The 21,902-nt window shown below is 40.9% G+C and overlaps 2 protein-coding genes and 1 non-coding gene across 7 annotated transcripts; 2 read left to right on the top strand and 1 right to left on the bottom strand.

The window, feature by feature from the left end:
• The first annotated feature begins 31 nt into the window (after window positions 1-31).
• LOC103381656 (dickkopf-related protein 3-like) lies at window positions 32-20,815 on the top strand. Of its 3 annotated transcripts, XM_025057396.1 has the most exons (5): window positions 32-317; window positions 19,394-19,532; window positions 19,973-20,147; window positions 20,251-20,452; window positions 20,529-20,815. In XM_025057396.1, the coding sequence occupies exons 2-5, from the start codon at window positions 19,395-19,397 to the stop codon at window positions 20,587-20,589; spliced, it is 576 nt and encodes a 191-aa protein (XP_024913164.1). In that variant the 5' UTR covers window positions 32-317; window position 19,394; the 3' UTR covers window positions 20,590-20,815. The 3 variants fall into 3 exon arrangements, with proteins under 3 accessions (XP_024913164.1, XP_016889598.1, XP_008312354.1); XM_017034109.2 differs by lacking the exon at window positions 32-317 and having other exon boundaries at window positions 17,818-19,532; XM_008314132.3 differs by lacking the exons at window positions 32-317; window positions 20,529-20,815 and having other exon boundaries at window positions 17,818-19,532; window positions 20,251-20,456.
• On the top strand, window positions 591-662 carry trnac-gca (transfer RNA cysteine (anticodon GCA)). Its single transcript has one exon. It is a non-coding gene; the product is annotated as a tRNA-Cys (tRNA).
• On the bottom strand, window positions 1,180-15,916 carry LOC103381657 (plexin domain-containing protein 1-like). Of its 3 annotated transcripts, none has more exons than XM_008314134.3 (13): window positions 12,504-15,916; window positions 6,162-6,328; window positions 4,337-4,477; window positions 4,178-4,247; window positions 3,925-4,047; window positions 3,713-3,831; window positions 3,504-3,603; window positions 3,167-3,265; window positions 2,994-3,075; window positions 2,847-2,907; window positions 2,669-2,765; window positions 2,228-2,388; window positions 1,180-2,088 (listed from the first exon to the last, which is right to left on the bottom strand). In XM_008314134.3, the coding sequence occupies exons 1-13, from the start codon at window positions 12,577-12,579 to the stop codon at window positions 1,963-1,965; spliced, it is 1,422 nt and encodes a 473-aa protein (XP_008312356.1). In that variant the 5' UTR covers window positions 12,580-15,916; the 3' UTR covers window positions 1,180-1,962. The 3 variants fall into 3 exon arrangements, with proteins under 3 accessions (XP_008312356.1, XP_024913163.1, XP_008312355.1); XM_025057395.1 differs by having other exon boundaries at window positions 2,651-2,765; window positions 6,162-7,744; window positions 12,504-15,910; XM_008314133.3 differs by having other exon boundaries at window positions 2,651-2,765; window positions 12,504-15,909.
• Window positions 20,816-21,902: the final 1,087 nt, after the last annotated feature.

Here is a 21,902-nt window from a genome sequence, read left to right as displayed (position 1 = left end):
CAAGAGCGTACCTTTCCGGTACAATTGCTACGCATGCGCACAACAGGGAGAGGAAATTACGTAAATTAAATTATTAATGTGAATTTGTAGATTCCGTTTAAATAAATAAGAAAAAATAAAAATAAAAACAGAAATTCATAGAGAACATATAAGAAGCTTCTTAATAACATTTCATCTTTAATCAAATATCTTGATAAAACAAGTGCTGTCTTTACTAATTTGCACGCGAGTGACGTTCATTAAAGCGACCCTTGCTTTTGAGTTAGGTCAAAGTTGCCATGGATATATAGAGAAAAGTTGTAGCTTTCAGTCGAAAGGTGAGTTACCTCAGATTTCCGCAGATGATCGTAGCTCATAGTTTGTTCAAACCTGACCACATGATTTGTTATTGCCCTGGTCAGTTGTTTGGTTATGGATTCAGACAGGAAATCTGCCTGCATTGCTTTGCTTTGCGGCCCCCTGCATGCAACGTGGCCGTGCGTTGTGTTGATTTTGTGTTGTTTGTCAGACCTGTTTCTTCCACGTGAAAAACAGGTTTGCAAATGATTATAGAACAGATACGTAGCGTAAAGTCGTCCTCGAACATCATCGGGGGTATAGCTCAGTGGTAGAGCATTTGACTGCAGATCAAGAGGTCCCCGGTTCAAATCCGGGTGCCCCCTCTTTTTTTTTATTGTTTTTGTCCATATACTTATCCTTATACTACACACACAAAACATCTGTATGACTATCTTGTTTGCTTTAGCTATGCGGTTTGTCTTTATATTCGGTCACTGCAATAAACACAGTTTATTGCCGAAAAATGGCTCCACCATGTGGCAGTGGCATGTACAACCTCATCTTAATTTACCACTGATGATTCTTTTGTTTGTATTGTTGGCGTTATTTACCATCCAAAATTCAATATGGAATTACATCTGCAGTAACAATAGCTACCCTTGTTCAGTAACTAATAATTATTTATCTGTTACCATCAATCAAGTATTACTGTAATATTCCTAATAAATAAACATTTATTCAGCTATTTGTATAAGTTAAACTAGGTCAGTCGACCCACAGATTTGACTTTACTTAAATGGTTGGTTCATTGGATAATCTCAAACACCAATTTTGCCCGAAGACATATGGACATTATTTTTTATTTTTGTTGATAAAGAGTACTCTGAGGCCAATGGAATGTCATGTAAGACAGTAAGAAAACCAGAGAAAGTTTATTTAAAACAATAATGAATGCAGTTATTTTGCAGAAACATGTATTTACTTGACCAGTTATCAAAGTTTTACCAATGTTTTAACTGAGTAACATTATAATAATCTTATTAAGAGAAAACAGTTTAGAAAACAATTTTCTAATAGCCATCATCAACACGCACCACCAGCTTTTATTAAAACACATGAAAGTGGAAGAAACCCCCAGAAAGAATCAAAATGTCCTGATGTGTCTAAAATTGCATTTCTCTAAACGTTCAGAAACAATCAACAATTATATCACTAAATATGTGTCGTATAATATCTGATGAACCAGTCACTGTGCGCATAGAATTAATAAACAACATGAACTAACTTAAAGGGGAAATAAACAGAAGACACATGGTTAGGTGGAGCTGTACATTAGTTTGCAGTATGAAGGCTAGTTTGATTTGTTCCCTGACGTTTGAATACATGGGTTTTTACAGTTGAATGTCATCATGGCTGGACACTGACAGTCAGCTTCCTCTCAGAACGTCCAACACTGCCATTGAACAGCTGCTCGCCTGTGTGTGTGATGACAAAGAGGAAAGTACATAGAGAAAGCTGGCAAGAGCTACAAGAGCAGTTACAGTAAACACTGTCCAGCCTCCACGGTCAAAGTAGTGGCATCTCGTGTTTATGGTTGTCCGTGTCCGTCCACTTTGTTGTACCATCACCGTCTCTAAGATGGTGTCCATTCATCTTCTGACTGATTCCTACAATCCGTGACCTTCAACAACACTGCTCCGCTTCGATGAATCCTTCCTTTTCATAACCTCCGAGCTCAACTTCAGCATAACTGGAGTGGCAGCCCTGGTTGCGGAACTTCATAGAGGGCCAGTAGTTATTGGTTCGTCGCTACAGACAACAGACAACAGACAGCACTTGATTAAAGTCAGAAAGAACACATCCCACATAGCAGAGTTTGCTGTTTACACGAGAGGTGTGTTTTTACTGATTGACGCCAATCAGTGTGTGGTGGAGCTGGTTGAGGTACCTGCATGAGGTAGAACGGCGGAGCAACTGTAGGGTGTGTGTTGATGTAGTAGACGGCCAGTAGGGTCAGAGCCACCAGCAGAACCAGCGCGGCCACAACTCCTGCAATGATGGCTGTGTTCTCCGTTATGACCTTGTGATTTGGTGGACCAGTCTGTAGATCTGGAAGGAGAGTCCACAGACACAGACACTGGCTTTGAAGACATATCGTGTGTGATGACTTTTGTCAGTCTGCAGTGGAAACCTTTAGACTTTGTTGTAATTTATATCCACTGATACAGAAAGGTAGATCATACAGGCTGTTTCACACATTACACTTTATTCATAGAACTTTACAACACAGTTAATGTATAATATATTTCTGTTCCTCTTGACTGTGTTTTCCGGCTGCGTTAGGCGCCTACTGTGAAAAAAAAAAAATTACCTTGTGTGACTGGCTGACCTTCAAGTGCTGCTGAGGACGTTGGGAAAGAAATATTGAAAGAGCTCATCGACCCGTCAGTTAGCTCTGGGTTAAAGTCTTCACAGGTGCCTTTGGCCTGAGTGGAAACAGGAATCAATCACAAACAGACATTTGACACTGTAATACTTGTGGTGTGGACATGAGGAGTCCGTCTCACCTCTTCAGGACAATTGTAATCTAACCACTCTTGTCTGTGCCGGTCGATCCCATCAGAACATCTGGATTCAAAAATGAAAACCTGAATAAGACGAGCAATTCCACAGCTTGACTGTGAGACGAATTGTAGAATCTTACTGTAGCCTACCGTTGGAGGGTGTTGCACCAGCCACAGCCGGTTGTCAAGTTTGATGTTAGACAGAGTTCACAGGATTTATGTTGGAGACAAGCTGGAAGAACGTGATACACAAAGCGCTGGAGTTAGACACATCGTTATAACAACATAGTCAAATACAGAGTCCAGTTTATAAGAATACTTGCTGGGTAGAGGCGTGAACTCAAATGCAGATTGGCTAACAATCTTTGATATGTTGATCTCCACCCGGTGGTACTCATAGATGGTACGTCGGTTTGCTTCATCTTCAGAAAAATACAGATAGATAAAATACAAGGTGTTTGTATTTTAATACGGTCCAAACAAATGTTGAAAATGGAATATAAATGTAATACTTCTGTACTATACTATACTATACTTTACTATACTCTACTCTACTATGCTATGCTATGCTATGCTATGCTATGCTACACTCAACTACTATCGGTTTTAAAGTAAATATAAATGCTAATAAGAGTTAGCTGATATTTCTGGAGTTCTGACCTGAGGGCTGAGAAGAGGACAGCAGGGCCATGAAGGCATCAGATAGTCCAACTTTGACAGGATGTTCAGTGGAGTTCATTTTCTCAACCGAGACAGGGACCTGAAGTGGACAAGTTGGTCAGTTTTGGTCAACCAGCAGTTTGTACACAGCAGTAGTTAATTCAGTGATGCTGAAGGTGCCGTCGGTCCGGTGGAGGTCAATGTCTTACGTCTCTGTAGCCAAATGTAATGGTCCCATTTTGGTGAAGGGCTGCCTGGAAGGTAAATGCTCCTTCAGCCTCTCGGTCCTTCAACCGTACATTGTCCCACTGCACCACAAATAGATTACCTGAGCAGAGTAAGAGAGGACGGACTTGATACTGAAAAAGATACACAAAAGCTCCCAAAATCCAACCGACATTCCAGAGGATCTCCCATTTACCATTGTCTGAGTATCTGACTGTTGAGTTTTGAGAAAAACTGGGGTCAAAGTTGGCCATGAGAGGGGCAACGTACTGAGTGGCAGTCAGCATTCGGTGAGTGACCTCACCCATGAAGATGAATCCTGGAGGGGCACAGGGGCAACAAAGGACATTTTGGGTGTTTGCTCACATTGCTTATTTAAATTAATTAGCTGTGTTGTTTTAAAGACATCAGAAATTCAGACTTTTTCCATCAGAAAAAAAAAGACTTACCTCCAGTTGCGACGATTATTTGTCTCAGGTAGTGTCCATAGAAAGGGAAATCAAAAGAAAGTGCAACCCTCTGAAGAAAGTAAACAAATGACATGCTGGCCTGTTAAATAAATCAATATACTATACGAGTGTGCGTGTGCGTCTGTGTGTCCTTCTCACTGCTGCCTGTCGATGAGCGTTGGACAGTAAGCCATGGATTCGGACTTGGCTCTTGTGCAGGCTGTCCAGGTCTATCCACAGGTCATCAGTGTGTCTGTCTGTAGGTCCAAAACTCTCCCATCTGTAGTACCTGTGTGTGTCCTGGCAGAAAAAGGAGAATCATAATCATGATTCCTCCACTGTAGTGAATCATACTTACAGTGACTGGATGTTTGTTATCATTCACGCATTACAGCAGTGGTACACTTAAGTCCAGCATGCCATATTCCATTGGAATATCCACCCTCCCCTCCCCTGGCACCTCACCGCGCCCCACTATTTGAGAAGTACTGGAGTAGGTTAATGTTGAGTGACTTTGTCCTAAAGTTCCACTTGGGGGAGCTGTTTACACATTACAATCGCATTGACAACCAGTGCCTGTGTCTTCGAACGGTTCAATGTTGATGGCGTTATTAATGTACACTACAGTTCAGGGTGACAGAGAGCAATGGTTCTGGGCCTTGGTTTGAGCTCAGTAAGTAGAGCAGTTAAATGCAGCTCTCCCAGCTGCTCCATATACAGACAGTGACCCAGTTCTTATCTCCCAATCTTTACTGTCTGTTACCAGCCTATCTTTTCTTGGGGGGGGGGGTTTAGAGGGGAGGTGAGAGCAGTCATACAAATGTTCCTCACAGCTGACTGACTTATTGAAGAGATTTCCTTTGGAAAAGAGATGGAGGATAGAGAAAAATGGGACCAGGCCTCAGAAAGCAGCAGAACAGAACACAGCTATTTGTGATGGTGTCCAAGTGAGTCATTCATGAGCATGCACACATGCACATGCTCATGCACGGCTTTGCTTAAACAAACACTGTAAGTTGGCAGAGCTACGATCTTGTCTGTTTCCAATTTCAGTTGTAGGAGGAGAAAAAAAAACACAACAAAATGTATTTAGTTTTAAATGTTATCGTTTCTTATTTAAGGGAGAGACAAACCTGCAAAAAACTATATTACACAAACCCACAAACAGGAGCCAAGAGCTAAGGCATTAAAGTGGTTTGCTACGATATATTTTTACCATTAATGACATTCAATAAATCTCCCGAGATCTGAGACCTGTAAAATGTTTCAGGAGCCGGAATATAGAGCTTTTTCTTCCCCAAAATAACAAGATCAAGCCGTGTGTCCATTGTGCAACACACACATTAAATCCAATGCTGCAGCAGCAGTTTCATGGAGAAGTGGTTATGAACACTGTCTTTAGAACATGGTTCCGTACGTCTTTACTAATGAATACAAGCCATTACCAAATACATTGGCCAATATGGGGCTATATTTCCTGGACTGACTCATAGATCAGTTGGAACTGTGGAAATATTAGCCTCATATATTTGCATACTTTCTTAGCACTGTGAAAGAAAAACAGAGGCTTCAGATAGAAGGGTCTTGGTTTGCTGAGTCTCCTTTTGCCAGAGAGTTGAGAGTTCAGTTCCAGACCAGGGGTCACCAACTATATTTATTGGAGGGCCAGATGTTTCTGGTGAAGTAATCTTGGACGCTGAGCACTCAAATAAAATGAAATAATAGCTGAGGGCTAGATTTGGCCCGTGGGCCGCCAGTTGATAATCACCTTTTAGATGACATAGCCCACGTTGCTCCTGGTTGTTGTGCCAGCAGCGTAGTTGTTATGATGGTTTTTAGTTAATTTGTTATTCCTCTGTGTTGTCAATGCACAAATCTAGAAGCTTCAGTTTAAAGTTTAGTTCTAGGCCTAAGAGCTGATGAACAGCAACTGTGGCGAGAAGAACTACAGCAGCTACCTGCAGCAGATACTTCTGAATCTTACCAATATACGTGTTATGTCTTCAGGCAGCATGCTGATGTCAACGCCACCTTCACTCTGTGCGTTGCGAACTTCTCTGTGTTTGTGCGGGGCGTGCTGGTCCCTGATGATCCCAGGAAGACTGTATGGAGCCGCAGGATGTGTGCACGGAGAGGATCGACTCACTCCATCTAGAACAAGGGAGGCATTATGGTGACAGAAGAGTGTCAACACACACACACACACACACACACACACACGTGAATAAACTCCAGCAAGCAGATGTCAAACTCAGCTAAACATATCTTTTTTTAAAGTCATGTCGGAGTCATGGCTTATCTTTTATTGATTGTGTTTTGGTTCAGGATAGTCTCAACTTATCAGCAAAAACATAACATTTATCTTTTTTTAAATATTTAAAAGCATAGATATAAGTTATATTGAACCATCTTTTAATGTTATTTAACCGTCTTCTAACACAGCGCTCTTATGTCTCTCCCTTTTTTTTTGGTGCAGCACTGACTCTTGAACGTTGCTGTGTATCTGCTTGTTGTTACCAAACTGAGAAACATGATACAAACTTTGAAGTGTTGGTGTGTACTCATATCTCTCCTTCTGTTTTATTATCGTGTATTTGAGTTTTGCTGTAGTCAGCTCTTCTGTAGCAGCATGAACATCTTGAAAGAAGGAACTGCATGAGTCGTTCTGAGGTTTGGACCTCCCTCACAGCCGCTTAGGTTTAAAATTGTGTTTACAACATGTGGCCAAAATATGTAACAACTCTGGATCCTTTTCTTTTTATTCTAGTCTTGACTTGTTTGTTTATGACCTTCGGAGTCCATTTGTTTAAGGCTTTGCCACAGAATCCATTTCAACTGTTGCAGTCTGAAAATGTTCACTGGTTTCACGTCATTGAACTTGATAAGCCAGCATAAAGGCCTTGACCTCACACCATTCAACACCTCCAGGATGGAGTATAATGCAGGGTGAGCCAAGTTCCACCATCCACAGATTACAGCTGCTTTTCATTCTCTAACATGGTGGTTCAACTACTTTTTATCAGCACTCCCATGTTTCTAGATGGGACCCCATTTCTTTACATCCATGTTGACAGACTATTCCTAAAAAAATCTGCAGACTTTGTATAAAACAATGAAGTTCCAAAACAACATTGCTGTTTTAAATGAATTATGGGAAAAACACAAATAAAACAATTTCTGAAATTAAAAATATTTTTCCTTGCTACATCTCCCTTTACAATAGACCAGGAACTTTGCATCTCCAGATTTGTGTCAAATTCAATATACATAGTACTATCTCATCCATGTTTATCATCCTATGCTGCTGAAATAAGGTAGTAGTAGGGACTGCAGTTATTTAACGTTTTCACTACTTTCTAAAGTTTTATAAATATCCTAACATCAGAACAGTCTGAACAGGTTAGTTTATTAATTATCCTTGGTATTTGGAAAGAAATGTTCAACAATAATTTTTCAACAAAATTAGGCTAAAAAGTTCAGAGCGAGATGTCGTCAGAGTTTGACCTACATCAACAAACCAAGGTTAGGTTGCTCAGTACTGCCACAGCCTGTTGTACTGTTGAAAAACTGCATCCGCCGAATACGTTTACGATAGTAGAGTAGGAGATGAAAAACAAATAAAAAAAATTGTTCATTAGTTTTCATGAAACAATGCTGTTGTAACTAGTTGTAATGAGGACTTTTCAATATGGACTTAGCACCCCCTGCAGGCCTGGGAAAGAGGAACTATATTGATGAGTGATTGTTAAAAAAATGATCTACTGCATTTCTTTGGTCAGTTACATGGACCTTTTGGACCAAGAGGAATTCTTATGGCAGCACAATGTCCTAAAAGATGGACTTCTCAGGCAGCGGTAAAATGCATGAATAAGGAAATAAACATAGAGACAAAATGGGACAAGGCAAAGAAACAGAGGGTATGGCACACACAGGGGAGGCGTCTCTAATGAGGGCTCTCGTTTGATTGTGGTTCAGAGGAAGTTATTTCCACAGCTTTAGAACAAGAGGCTCCTAATTGGGTCAGATTGACAGAACTCATCACCGTCATCACAAAACAGCCCAGACAAAAAGTCAAGACGTAGAGAAAAGAGTCAAGAAAGAGCTGTGCAGAGTTAGAGCAAGGAGGCAACTCATCAGTGAACATCAAGTCCTTCAGCGCCGTGTCCACCCTTTCTGCACTTTGTTAGGTTTTGTTTCCAAAACTTCCCGGGGCCGTGCTGATGTTGTTCTCTTTCCTGGACCGTACCCACTCTTGTCTAAACTGTCTGCATTAGAGTCTGGATGAACTTCCAACAAAACAAGGCTACAAAGTTCATCTTGGGTTGGGCTCTCCACAGACACTGCAGTAGAGCTGACCTCAGTATCAGCAGCATCATGTCTGGGAGGCACATGTGTGTGTGTTTGTGTGTACAGGGCTGCACTGCAAACTGTTGCACAATAAAATGTTGCTAATAATTGCTTTGAAATAAGTTCCAGTGAGCAGATGATGAGAGATGCAACAAATATCTCCAATAATAGCAGCTGGATGGAGTGCTAACATTTACATGTGTCGAAAGGAGTTTTCTAAATTTAGAATTCCTCTCTACCTTTTTAATCCACTATTTCTTGCCTGTTGACCTGAATTTGATCAAAGCCAGTTACTTCAGCATTAGTTCATCTGCTAGAAAGAACATACACACATATATATACATATATAAATTTAGCTCTCACGATTGCTGAAAAACTGTAATTCTCTGCTTTTTCTGCACTGCAGCAACCATTTTTGACATGTAGTGTGTAGGTTGTCTCGCTGATCTAGGACAAAGTCATCTGAGCCGTTCCGTGGGTATACAGATACAGATACAGTTTTTCTATTCCTTCACCCACTCACAGTAATCTGTGTTCCTGTTCCTTTTTAAACGATTGCAATGTTTGTTTTTTTTCTTAGCTATCCTTTCATATATGTATCATGTCTTAATCCGCCAGTACACTATAAATACGTACACATTGAAAACTGTATTTCCCTGCAGCTGGAAAACGGACATGTCAACTAAGACGTGGACGTGATCATGGAAAAAGATAATAGAATTATCCGTCAGCCCAGCAAGAAAAAAGGCCAACATCTGCACTTAAAAGAAACAGATAGCATGCATTAGGGAGAGTGAACCATCCAAACACAGCTGGGAGGAGGTGATTAAATCCTAGCGTACAAACAGTCGTTTCACCCTGCAGCAGTTCTGCTTTCTGTTCTGTGTTGCACTGGGCACATCGTTGGAAACAGCTGAGTTTTTTGGACGCATTTTTGGGCAAAAGAAATCAGCGAAAGAACAATAATCAGTAGAAATCCATGAGAGGTTTGTCATTGCAGTTGCATGCGGCGGTTTTATAGACCTGACGTGGAAGGACGTCATTCAGGTCCTCGCTCAGCAGTTACTACAACACACAGTCCCAAACATTAGCAGCTGGGCTGATGAGAATCAGAATAGAAATAGATAAATGTGGACCGTCATGGGCAGGAATCAAACTAGTTTCTAATCAGTTTGAGTCAAGTGGTGCCGGAGCTGAGTTGGATTTCAATCTGGAACTGTTGATTGTTTCAGTTTGTCAGCAGACTTTGCACATTAGCCTTTACCCATGTTTTCAGTGATCCACATTGGTTATTCCTCTATAAAGGAATACTTTCATTTAAATGCAAACATTTTCAAGTCCAGTTACTTATTTAGACAGGAAAGAAAAGTCAGTCATGCAAATATTTGTATCCTCTAGATTCATCAGAGACCTGATTTAGTAATGACTAAATGGACTATATATTCTGTATACCCAAGGACATGTTCAAATATTGCTGCACCAGCACTCTGTTTGTCTCCAACCGCTATTGTACCATAACAAGCCTGAACAAATTTTCTACTGATCAAATCAAATTAGGGTGTTATTAGTTTTACTCTAAGTTCTGTTGCAGTTCCACCTGTTGTAAACCACGTGTTTCAAATAGAAAATGTTGTTTTATTTTATTTCCCTGGCTGAAAGTGTAGCAGCTTTATCTCTTTAGTAATAAAACATATTTATTGTTCTTTTATAACCCCTAAATTATATCAAACTTTTTTCTTTTTTTTCTTTCCTTTTTTTTTAAATCCACATCTCCACTTTTTTGAAAATTAGAATTCCTAAGAAATGGTGTCTTAACTGACGGACTGAAGTCATGACGTTTAACATCTGTTCAATGAAATAAAATAAATTTGATTTTATTTTCGACTGTGAAATGCAACGTAATTTGTCTTCAACTACAGCTAATCCTCATCCACTGACCAATGTGGGACTGAGTTGGACGCAGCTCTTTGTTTCTGACAATGATGATGATTAAACTCTGTATGGACGGCACATGTGACGGAAGTACGCAGTACATTCAAATATGATTTCATGTGACGCCTAGAGGCAAAAGGCCATAAATGTTAACCAGTTTCAAATGACTGCTGTCTCTTCTGATGGAATAGGTGTCAAATAATGCAACAATCTGACGCCAAGAATGTCTGTCACTGTCAGAGCCAGAATGAATCTTGTAATACTGTGTCAGACTGAGAAACATCTGGTCTTTAATGCTGTCATGCTGCTGCAGCTGATGATGATGATGGTGATGATGATGATGATGATGATGATGATGATGGTGATGATGATGATGATGATGATGGTGATGATGATGATGCAACATGTAGCGGGTGGATCTGTGTGACCTAGCGAACATGGAGGTGTTGTAGGAGAAGCACTGGACTGGTGTAGGTGTGAACCCCAGTGGACAGATTGATATTCCAGTTGTGACATCATCATATTGGCTTTGTCCTACCATCAGCTAATATATTTAAATCAGTTCTTGTTGAAGGCTCAGTGTGATACATCTGAGATGAAGTCATACTTCCTGTTGATCATTCTGGTGAAATCCATGGCTGGACCTTGACCTTGTGTTGAGGATGAGCTGTAGACACTGTGGATTATCCTGACCTCTGTGATGCAAATGGTGTGCAATTAATCTACAATAGTATGTGGCTGTGGCTGTGACACAGAGATTAGCTGCAGGCTAGGCTCACCTGTCAGATTCATGGCACTGTGCAGGGGTCATGATTGATGTAGTAATAAAATTCTCCAGCTGACAGACTGGAAAATCTTAAATCTACAAGCTTATTCGGAGGAAAACAGAAGACAAATTAACTGGATGAATAAGTTCAGAGCCTGACGTTGACACTTTCAAGTCAGAGCTGATGGCTGTTTTAGAAGTTTCAATTGGTTTCTGCTCAGCTTTGGTTTCTCTCTGTTCTGTGCTGTGTATAAGAAGGTTAGCATGTGTTCCATCAACGACATGTGTTTGTGTATTCAAATCCTTCAAGGATGATGAACCAGAGTATACATGGTCACCTGATCTGGTTAATATAACAGTTGTCAGTCTCACGTTCAAACCCTACTGGTTGAATGTCCCCCATTTATCCAGCTGCCTACGTCCACTCTCTCTGAGGGTTTATGCCTCACTTTCTGGTTGACACCATTCTCATCAGGCTGTGTCCAAATGTCTGAGGGAAAACTGAGGGAACTGACACTTATTTTGGCTTCTACCGGTGAGTCTGGTCTGTGCAGAGTGTGTCAGGTTGTCCTCTGCAGATTCCGGCCCCTGATCAGTGGAAGTGGCTCCTCAGGAGAGGCCAGAGAAAGTAGAGCATCACTGATTGTACATGGAGGAGGCGGGGGAGGCGGAGGAGGAGGAGGAGGAGGAGGAGGAGCAGGGATGGCAAAAGAAAAGAGGGATGGCTAAAAATAATGTATCTCCAAGGAGGGTAAAAATACATACAAGCCTGTATACATATGTATGGGAACACATACACAGGTGGAATGACAGAACAGACCATTACAGCTTAAAGACACGACTAGTTAATATTAGAAAACTATTGCAATTAAAATAAAATAAAAACAAACTTGTGGAGACTCCACTCTTACGTACTTTCATTACTGACCTGATTAAATACCACAGGCTCAGACTCCTGAAGTCCCTGTCATTCATTCATTCACATTCACATGCAGAACTGCAGGATCTGTGTTTTTCCAGTATTAAAACACCAGACGTTTATCAATAGAAAGAATTTGTAATTGCATACCAGGACCAGACCACAAGACCTTCACCTCCTCCCACTGACTAAGAAAACTGTCCAGGGACCTGTTTGGCTTCACTTACTGAGAGAAGTGTCCAGAAAAAACGTTTTTACACTTTTGTCTGTTCAGTCAAAGTTACAGCCGTAGAATTTGGGTCCGATTTCTGTCAACCTTCTGGAGACTTCTCTGTTAGTACCTGTGAGTATCTGCTGCTTACCTTCACGCTCCTGAGCCCACACTCTCCCCAGCTCAGCCTGGGTGAGACAGATGAGGAGAACAGCACAGAGCCCCATGTCCAGATGTGGCTTCACCCTCCTTCCCCCAAATTTTTATTTCTCCAATCTTCTTCTTCTAATTCTTTTTTGTATTATTATTTTCCTTGGTTCCTCTCTCTCTCTCTCTCTCTCTCTCTCTCTCTCTCTCTCTGCTCCTCACTCCTCCTGACTAATCCTCCGCCTTGCGTCGCTCTCTCTTTTCGCCTCTGCTCTCCCACACGACTGCTTTTTCTTCACCTCAGTTGAGGTTTTCTTTCCTCCCTCCTCTCTGCTCAGCGTATGTCCTTGTTTGTTCCTCAGGGTAACTTCTACGGTGATGTGTCCAGGGTCAGAAAAACGTTGACACAGTCTAATTGTTGCAGAATGTCTCCACAGGCTTCCCTTTCTCAAACCTTCATTTTTTTACTCCACTAATGACTTCCACACCCTCACTTGTGGCACTTCTGCGTCCCTCAGTGTGTCCTCACCTCTCCTCTGTCTCTGTCTCTGTGAGACAACTCAGGACTTGTCTCGGAGTTCCCCATAGAGGAAATATTTATGTATTTTTTTCATTTAGAGAGTAGAGTTGGGTGGAGCCTGTCTCCCCCATGTGGAAGCCTGCTGAGTCAAAACAAACGTGCCAGTTCAACCATTAATGGTGATTATGAGGCGGACTTCCCCGTGTTGTTTTTGAAGAATAGGTCAAAGCAGTGTCGTCAGTTCAGTGTCATTTGTTTGCTCCAGTTGAAGTTTGTCATCGTGACTGCACTCTACCAAGGCCCAGTGAAGGAGTATTAGCTCATTTATTTTGGTGGTTGTGTGGCTTTGGGTGGGTTTGAACCAAGGCTATGAATCAGCTTTAATTCAACATCCATGGTCATTAGTCCTAGCTTCAAGTTTGTGAGCCAAGACTGAGCCAAACATGAGAGATTTTGAAGAAAGCAACTGCAGAGAGGAAGGAATATCTGCAACTTGATAGTCATGAAACAGGATCAAATCACAGATTCACTGTCTTTGGACTCAGAAGAGAAGAGTATCATGTACAAAAATAAGTATCTGTTCTTAGATAAAAGGCACTTAAAGTTGGTTAGCATTTTGACAAAGTCTGATTTTTGTATATTTCTGAATTGTAGCTTAACTTTGCTTAGACTTTATAGTGGCATGTTTTAAAATGTAAGAAAAACCTCAAAAATGTATGTAGGCCCACAGATATCCAAATGTCTGTTATGAATTATAAATGTCAGTTTAAAAGAGATTAAACCAATGCTAAATAACATTTATTGTTACGCTTTAGCAACAAATTGCAAATACTTACTGCAAAATATTTAAATATTTACCAAATACTACATTATTCATAGAATACCTAGATGTAAGTTACAAAGTAAAACATTTGCTAAGTAACAACTGTACTAACGTTTTCATCATAATATTCTACAAAGACAAAAAAAGCTGAACTTGAGGCACACGTGGCTCGAGGCACAGTTGCTGGTTATAAGGTTTGTTGCTGAAACATTGCCAGAGAGGTCAAATCAAATATATTTGTACATTAAACAGATGTGTAACAGCCTTTAAATGACATTTATTAAAACCAGTGGCCACGTGTATTGGACACTTGATACCACATGTTGACAGTGAATGTAAAAGAAAAAGGTCACTGCGATCTAACAGGTCTCACTTAAACGCTGGTAATTAATGTTAGCACACAAGCTTGAGTTACAGTACAGTTTAAAGGAACTAACGGTGGAAAAAGTGAAACATGTGTTTCACGTTTGGCAAAATGTTGGGTGACTATTTTGTTCCAAGTCACTCTGACCTTGTAGGACAAATGCTGCCCAGCAGAGGTTTGATCATGTGATGGTCCACATCAGATGGTCCTGGTTGTTCTACTGATATAATGATGAATCGGTTCTTCATGGATCCAGTAACACGGTAAATTTGCCCTGAGTGACTTCAGTTCCCTGACTGTTGGCATTGTAGATTGATGTAAATTGGTTCATCAAACGTACATTCACTGCTTCATCCTACGATAGCACATTTTCCCCGACACGGTGTTGGTGTTTTGATTAAATTATGACACATACAGAATGAACACAGAGCTGTGGAAAACACAGCAGGAAAAGACTTTGTTTGTGTTTGTGTCAGCGCGTCTGTGTTAGCAAAATCTGCTGATGCTGCTGCGGCTGTCGCTAAGCATGTGTGCTCACATATGGGCCACATCCAGACCCCGCGCAATGTGGGCTGCACGTGTCCACATGAGGTCCACATGATGTCACAGTGCCCCACCTTTTCTCCTGTTTTCTCCGGTATATGGTAGTGTGGAAGTACAAGGATTAGCTTCAGTCCAGTCAACTGGTTCAACCTCAGACGGCTGAGGAATGATTCCATTTCTGATCTGATTGATCACAGGGTGGCTGTGGATTACATCGTGTATCAACTGGGATTTTTTGTAGCTCCAGATACAGTAACAGACATTTAAGTCATTGCTGAACGTTAGCATTCAGGTTCAACATTTATTGAAGGAACGTTGTGGAAACTAATGTTTGGTGACAGATAGAGAGCTACAACAGCTACAGCTGAATTCAGGAGACTGAGGAGCTAATTAAAAGGAGACACAAACGTGGTTCTCCTCTCCTCGTGTTTATTCCAGATGTCTCATCGCTGACTTACTTTGAATCATTTTAAAATAAGAATAAGCGTTTGGATCGACCCTGTTCCTGTTGGCCATCACTGACCCCTGCTCCAAATTCTCATCTTGCCCTCTTGTTGTTTTCTTTTTTTTTCTCCTGGCACAAAGAAGACCAGGGCTGTTTCCCATTACACATAGAGTCACACTCTTCTGCCTTGTTCCGATTGGAAACAGAGCATTATGTAAACCTGACCAGAAATACAGCTCAAACATCTAGGCCAAAATTGGGGTTATTTTCAATGATGAGATAAGTGTAGTTGTTTTCCCCGTGGACTGGAAAATGTCGCTAGATTTTTTATCTCAATCTGTTTTCGCATTGAAGACCTTCAGTCAGGAATGTTTTTTTCTAGGGATAACTGCCACTGTGTGGAGGTGACTTAGAGAGACAGACTTGTGTCCACGCTTCTGTTTACCCTTCTGAGAAATCCACCAGCAGTTACACCTACAGGAAGTAAAACGAAGAACTTGGGACAATTGAGCAGTTTTTATCTTTATTTACAACGGTCAGTATTTGCGTTCAGTATTTTCCACCAAGACTGAAAAGACTGGAGCTCTGTGTTTACAAAAGAAGAGAGACAGGTCTACAGAGGAGAACATGCTGTTACCACTCAATGAATGACTGAATAAATCTTCTCAGATTTACTGGGAGTAAATGAACATCGGAACACAGTGCACTGCACTGCACTGCACGTCACTGCACCGCACTGTCCCGGACACAAGGGTAAAACGTTGTTGACAATTTGCCATCCTCTCTGTGTGTTCTCCCTCTGAGGTCTGTGAACGTCCAGGGTGAGTTGTTACAGCTCCCACTCAGTTCACCGAAGAGTGGGAGGCATTTTTGAAAAGTTCAGAGAAATCCATGGAGGACAGAAGAAAATGTCTGGGATGGAAATGTAAATGTTTTTGGTTTTGTTTTTGACTGTGAAGTTCCGCAGATAAAACCGCTCTGATTTAGAAGAAGTGAAATGAATAATATTAAATCAATAATAAATGAAATGAATAAGAACAACAATAACCATTGACTGAGTATCTTCAGCAGTGTTTTAAATGTTTTCTTGGTTTGTGTTTGACAGAAGGCAACATCTTTATCAAACAACAGTAGATGTGATAAAATAAGACTCAACTTTTCAAGGCACCGTTTACAACAACAGTCAGTGACTTTTTCTTTACTGGTGTTTTTTTTTTTTTGTCCATTAGCCATGAATATATTTTCAGCAGTGGGCTGACAGACTCCTCGTTCTCCTACTATTCACACCTCCCTGCGGGGGGTGGAGGTCCACGTCAATGACCAAACCTCACCCTGCCCACTGTTTTTGTTAGTCCCTAATTGTGAGAGCCACAACAGTGTTGATTGTGGCAGCAAGCACATTCATTATGGACGTCATTAGCAGAGTCATTAACACTGGGAGAGCATGTAAGGCAGTGTTTGGAGACAGCTCTGTGCTGTTGGTTTAGGCTAAGTACCAGCAGGGATCTCTCACTGTTAGAACGAACGGTGAACAAGAATACGTGTTGCATTCCTCCATCTTATCTTATCACATCACACTGGGTTTGTGTGATAAGGAAGGAGATGGGCGTCTGACATATTTTCACTACATTGGCCAAGGAAAGGGTTATCATTTTTATCTTCACTTCACATATTAGTTTTTCAATTAGTTTTTGTTTTTTTTTTCAAAGATGATATACACAAAAGTGAGATAAATTGATTATGCACAAAAAAGGTTAAAAGATTAAAATTTAAATGTAGTTTACAAGCTTAATGCAGAGAAAGAAATGTGTCAAAATGACATAAACAGTCGTTTGTTTTCTTTGCCATGTCTTCTGTTTACATGACTTTGGACCAGACTGTATATTATTAGCACGAAAACGTTTTGAATTCTTGGAAATAATCTTTCTGCAGTTTTTTTTTTTTACATGTTCAAACTCCCACGCTGTGGTTGTTTTTGATTGAGCAAGAGAATAATGGATTTTAAAGGAGGCCTTGCAGAGACATGTCTGTCCCTGTTGTTCATTGTTAATAAATAACAAAGTGCAGGGATAAAGTCACACTGTAGTATTAGATACGCAGAGATCGCAATCAGAAAAACGGACTCAGATTTGTGTTAGCAGCTGCTGTACTGAACAGCTGAGATACTCCGAGATGCTTTGCACAGATTATGCAGGAAATCTACAGTATTTCATAGTGTATCGTGTTTCCTCATCGCAGAGAAGAGTTGGTTTTTTTCAAGCATTAGATTTATTTAATTATCTTTTAATTATTTTCCATTCTTTCTCCCTCTCACAAAGTGTGCTGGTCATTATTAATCTGCGCAGCAGCCTGAGTTGCATAGTGACGAATGTTTACACAGCGCTAATTGATCCATTTGCTGCTATTGTGCTAGTAATTGACCTCCAATTACACCATTAGTCTGCATTAGGCTGTTTTGATAAGGATTGGAGCTGAGATAGCTGCCATATCAACATCAACCATCAGTGTGCTGTCTGTCTGTCTGTCTGTCTGTCTGTCTGTCTGTCTGTCTGTCTGTCTGTCTGTCTGTCTGTCTGTCTGTCTGTCTGTCTGTCTGTCTGTCTGTCTGTCTGTCTGTCTGTCTGTCTGTCTGTCTGTCTGTCTGTCTGTCTGCCAGTCAGGATATGTAAATGACCAATGGTCATCCAGGCTCCTCAGGACTGAATGGAAATGAAGCAGTGAGGTTTCTGTGTTTGATTAGACAGAGTGCAGCTGATGACCTGGTGGGGCTTGATTGCCCTGCACTGAATCTTCATCTGCTTTAACTGTGCTGCACATCTGTTATTGGTATAAGACAGGCCTGTCCAGAGTCCAATTGAGGAAGCAATTCTTGGTTTATGATACAGTCGAGAACAGTGAGTCCAACAGTAAAATGGAGGTTCTGACAGAGAGAGAGAAGAGACATGGTGTTATTTTCATTTATGGATTTGAGCTGACAACATGTGACAACATCTGTTTGACGCATCGATGCAAATGCTAACACTTGAACTTGGTAATGTGGCGGGAAAAACCAGCCACTGGTGACAAAAGTAGACAATTAGTTTGCGTCATCTCTGTGTGATTGACACGTCCTCCAGAGTTACGGCGACAGACGTGCAGATGGAATGTAGGCTGAAAAGGCCTACATGTGTTGACTGACTGAGATTTGTTCTTTAAGCTCTGTAAGAAAACCACGCACAGATCATTGTTGCAGCTGTAGTTGCCAGGTGAAGCTTCACACATATGTGAATGTTTTGCAGAAGATGAAAACAAGCAAAAAGATTGTGTTATGGAAGACAAAAGAACAGAAACTGCTGGATGTTTTTTTCCCACCAGAATATTTTAATTTTTTACATTAGGAGTTCAGAGATTTTCAGATTTCATGGAACTAAAGTGATGACTTTCATTTTCACCAGAGAATCACGGCTGATTTCTCAGGGGCGTGAAGCATGAGGAAAAAATGTGTGCAACAAATCTGTTTGTTTCCCTCAAGCAACTTGTCTCCCCCACTCTCTCCCCCTCTCCTACTGAGCAATAATGGCTGATGGTAATCACATTTAATGAGATGATGAGGTCGACTGCAGGGTGCACCATTGCAAATTGTTCTCAGCATGGGGTCTGAAGTGGGATAGGGTAGGGGCCAGCAGGGCAGCCGAGGTCGGGGCCAGGACCCACAGTAGCTTCAGCTGTCAGTCAGTGGGCAGTGAAACATGTCATGCATTTGTCTGCTTTTGTCCACACTTGTTTGTCTGGAGTAGATAACCACAGAGGAGCTGCTTGTTTTGGCTCCATTGTGTGAAGCTGTCGTCAGTCCCCTCACTGTCCCCTCGCTGTCCCCTCACTGTCCCATCTCTCGCTTTCTCCCTGCTCCACGAATGGTCATTTTGCCACTATCTTGCAGCCGTGGGGGGTAATTTAGTTAATCCATTAACAACTAATTGTCCCCTCCTACCCTGCTGCTTTAACAAACAACCTGATGGTTGGCTAAGGGGGGCCCAGACCCCACTAACCTATAAAGCTCTGACTGGAAGAGGAGGCAGCCACACGCACTTTAGGACATTTACTGGAAGATCAGTGGTTTCTGCTTTGCTCATGTTCTGACTCACAGACGTTTTTACTTGAGAGTTATTTGTCCTTCTTTGCGTCTGTTTGTTTTCGTTGGAAATGTTGGGGAATTTGAGGATGCTCTGTTTGTGCTTATGCTGCATCTCCTGGGCCGAAGGCCGTATATGGGCCTGGATGCTGAACATGCCCCACAGCCCCCCCAAAGAAGGAGCCAAAGCACAAAGAGAAAGTACCCAAGTCTCCAAAGCAGCCACGGTAAGGTTCTTCTAGACTAATAATCGATAATTAAGGTTATATTGGTCATGAAAATCAAGTTTACATAGTGATCATCACATTTGTTGTAGATTTAAAACCAGATGGAGGTCAGGTTTACTGTGAGACGTCTAGAAATACAGCTAAAGTAATGACATCAAAACTTGAAAAGAGTTAGCCAAAATTCATGTCTGTATAAGTTAGCTAGTTAGCTAAAGAAGTTTGCTCCATGAGCATTCATATTATGAGAGGCTAATGCATGTTAATTGTAAATCTGTTCCGCATAAGCAAAAGGGATATAAGTTTGTGTGTGATTTTCTTGACTTACTGTTGACGTTCCTTTAGGACGTCATGAGGATGAATCACGCCTGTTGTCGTCTTACCTTATATTAAAAATGATCTTCTTAGTCTTATAAAGTCTTATATCTATAACTTTTTTCCAGGCTGTGTGTGACCATGACAGGGCATGTGGGCGTGGTTTCTCCTGTGACCGGCATTTTGGTCTGTGTGTGCCCCTACGGGGGGAGGGCCAGTACTGTCGGAGAGACGCCCAGTGCGTCCGTGGCCTCAGTTGTATGTTTGGGAAGTGCCATCGCAGCGTTCCCAACGGTCAGGAAGGTACGAGTACAGAAAAGAAAAGATCAGTTCACATTTCACATCATGAAACACGTTGGAGATACAACATAAAAAAACCAAAAACTTAATTGTTCACTTCCTGCAGGTGCCAGGTGTAAAGTGGACAGGGATTGTGGTGCGTCCATGTGCTGCGCTCGACACCACGGTGAGCAGGTGTGTAAGAGACGTCTGGTGCGTGGGGAGAGCTGCTTTGTGCCCGATGGCGGCCTGGCGTTCAGCATCAACCAGATATGTCCGTGTGACGAGGGGCTGCTGTGTCGGGACAACAGTCCACATCACAGAAGAGAGTGAGTATTGACAAGGAACAAATCCCTACATGAATATACCTGATATCATGCTGACCTGAGGCTCTGTGTCTTCTAGGAGAGCTTTCATCTATCATCCAGAACAAATGAGTTGGACATGTCAAGTTCCAAAACCCTGATTCGTCCTCAGTCCTGAACTTATTTATTGCTATGTAAATATTGTAGATACAGAAATGTAAATATGCTGTATTATCAACAATGTTTTATACGAGTTTTGTACATTCTGACCAAAGCACTAATGCAGCTTAATGAAATAAGCTTGGTTTCATTTAGTATTTTTTCTTCATGGATTTGTTTTTCATTTTATGATCTTTATCCATCTCCACTTTATGAAATAAAGACTTCTTCCAAAATAAATCACGTGTATTTTTACACATACATTTTTGATTGATTTTGATCATTTTAAAGGGGATTTATTTAAAAAAAAAACATGAATTGGATAAATAAACCTGAACAGAAAATTAAGGTGCGTGTGTTTGTGATACAATATATATATATATATATATATATATATATATATATATTTCCTAGAAAAATAATTATATTGGTGTGCACCTATTATGAAGGAAGTAACTATACATTTAATAATTAAAACAAATAAATATAATATAAAAAAATGAATGATCTTCCCAGAAATATGTTTACATAAGTAAAATCTTCACCCATGAAAAAGGTTTGATCTTCATCACCTCAGAATAAAAGGTATGCAGGACATTAAGTACAGTTAATTTCTACAAAAATCATTTGCAAAACAAAATTAGAATATTTAAATGTTCATTAGATATTATCTGACAATGCCTCTGATAAAATCCAAAATGGCTGACTTCATTTTGGGTATAGTCCAGTCAATAAAGGTCATCCCCAGTGACCGCAGAACTTCAGAAGTTTTTCGGCCTCTTAGTGATCTTCAAAAGTGTATTTTTTTAAAGAAAATTTAAAAAATAATGTGGTTAGATTTAGGTCAGCAGCTGCTGTCTCACTGTTGTCTGTGGATAGCTGTGGAAAGTCTCTCCAGCTTGTTTTCTGACCTCCACACAACTCCATTTAATGGCCATTGTGTAACTCTCAGTAACCACCTGTCAGTTTAGAAAACAGATGGAAATAAATATGAATCAAGTCTTGACTGTAATGTCAGGGAAGTACAGTGTAAGAGAGAACAATTAAAACCAATGTTTACTGCTTATGTTCTGGTTGCCATCTGTGAATCACGGACCTGGCAGAACCCGACACATGAACTCAGATCACCTCTGAACACGTTTCTCAGGTCCTGCAGACGAGCGTTGCATAACGTGGTGGAATCTGTGGCTGTTGATTGTTGGGATGCTGTAATGTTACCTTTGTCCTGACCCCCCTCCTCAGATCAGTATCTCCCCCGGACCACTAAATCCCCAGTCGCTCCATTTGAATGCTAATTGTCTGAAGTTTGCCTCTT

This window comes from Cynoglossus semilaevis, chromosome 8 (assembly GCF_000523025.1).
Source record: "Cynoglossus semilaevis isolate Cse_v1.0 chromosome 8, Cse_v1.0, whole genome shotgun sequence".
NCBI classification, from domain to species: Eukaryota; Metazoa; Chordata; class Actinopteri; order Pleuronectiformes; family Cynoglossidae; genus Cynoglossus; species Cynoglossus semilaevis.
This window is presented reverse-complemented; position numbering and strand designations above follow the sequence as displayed.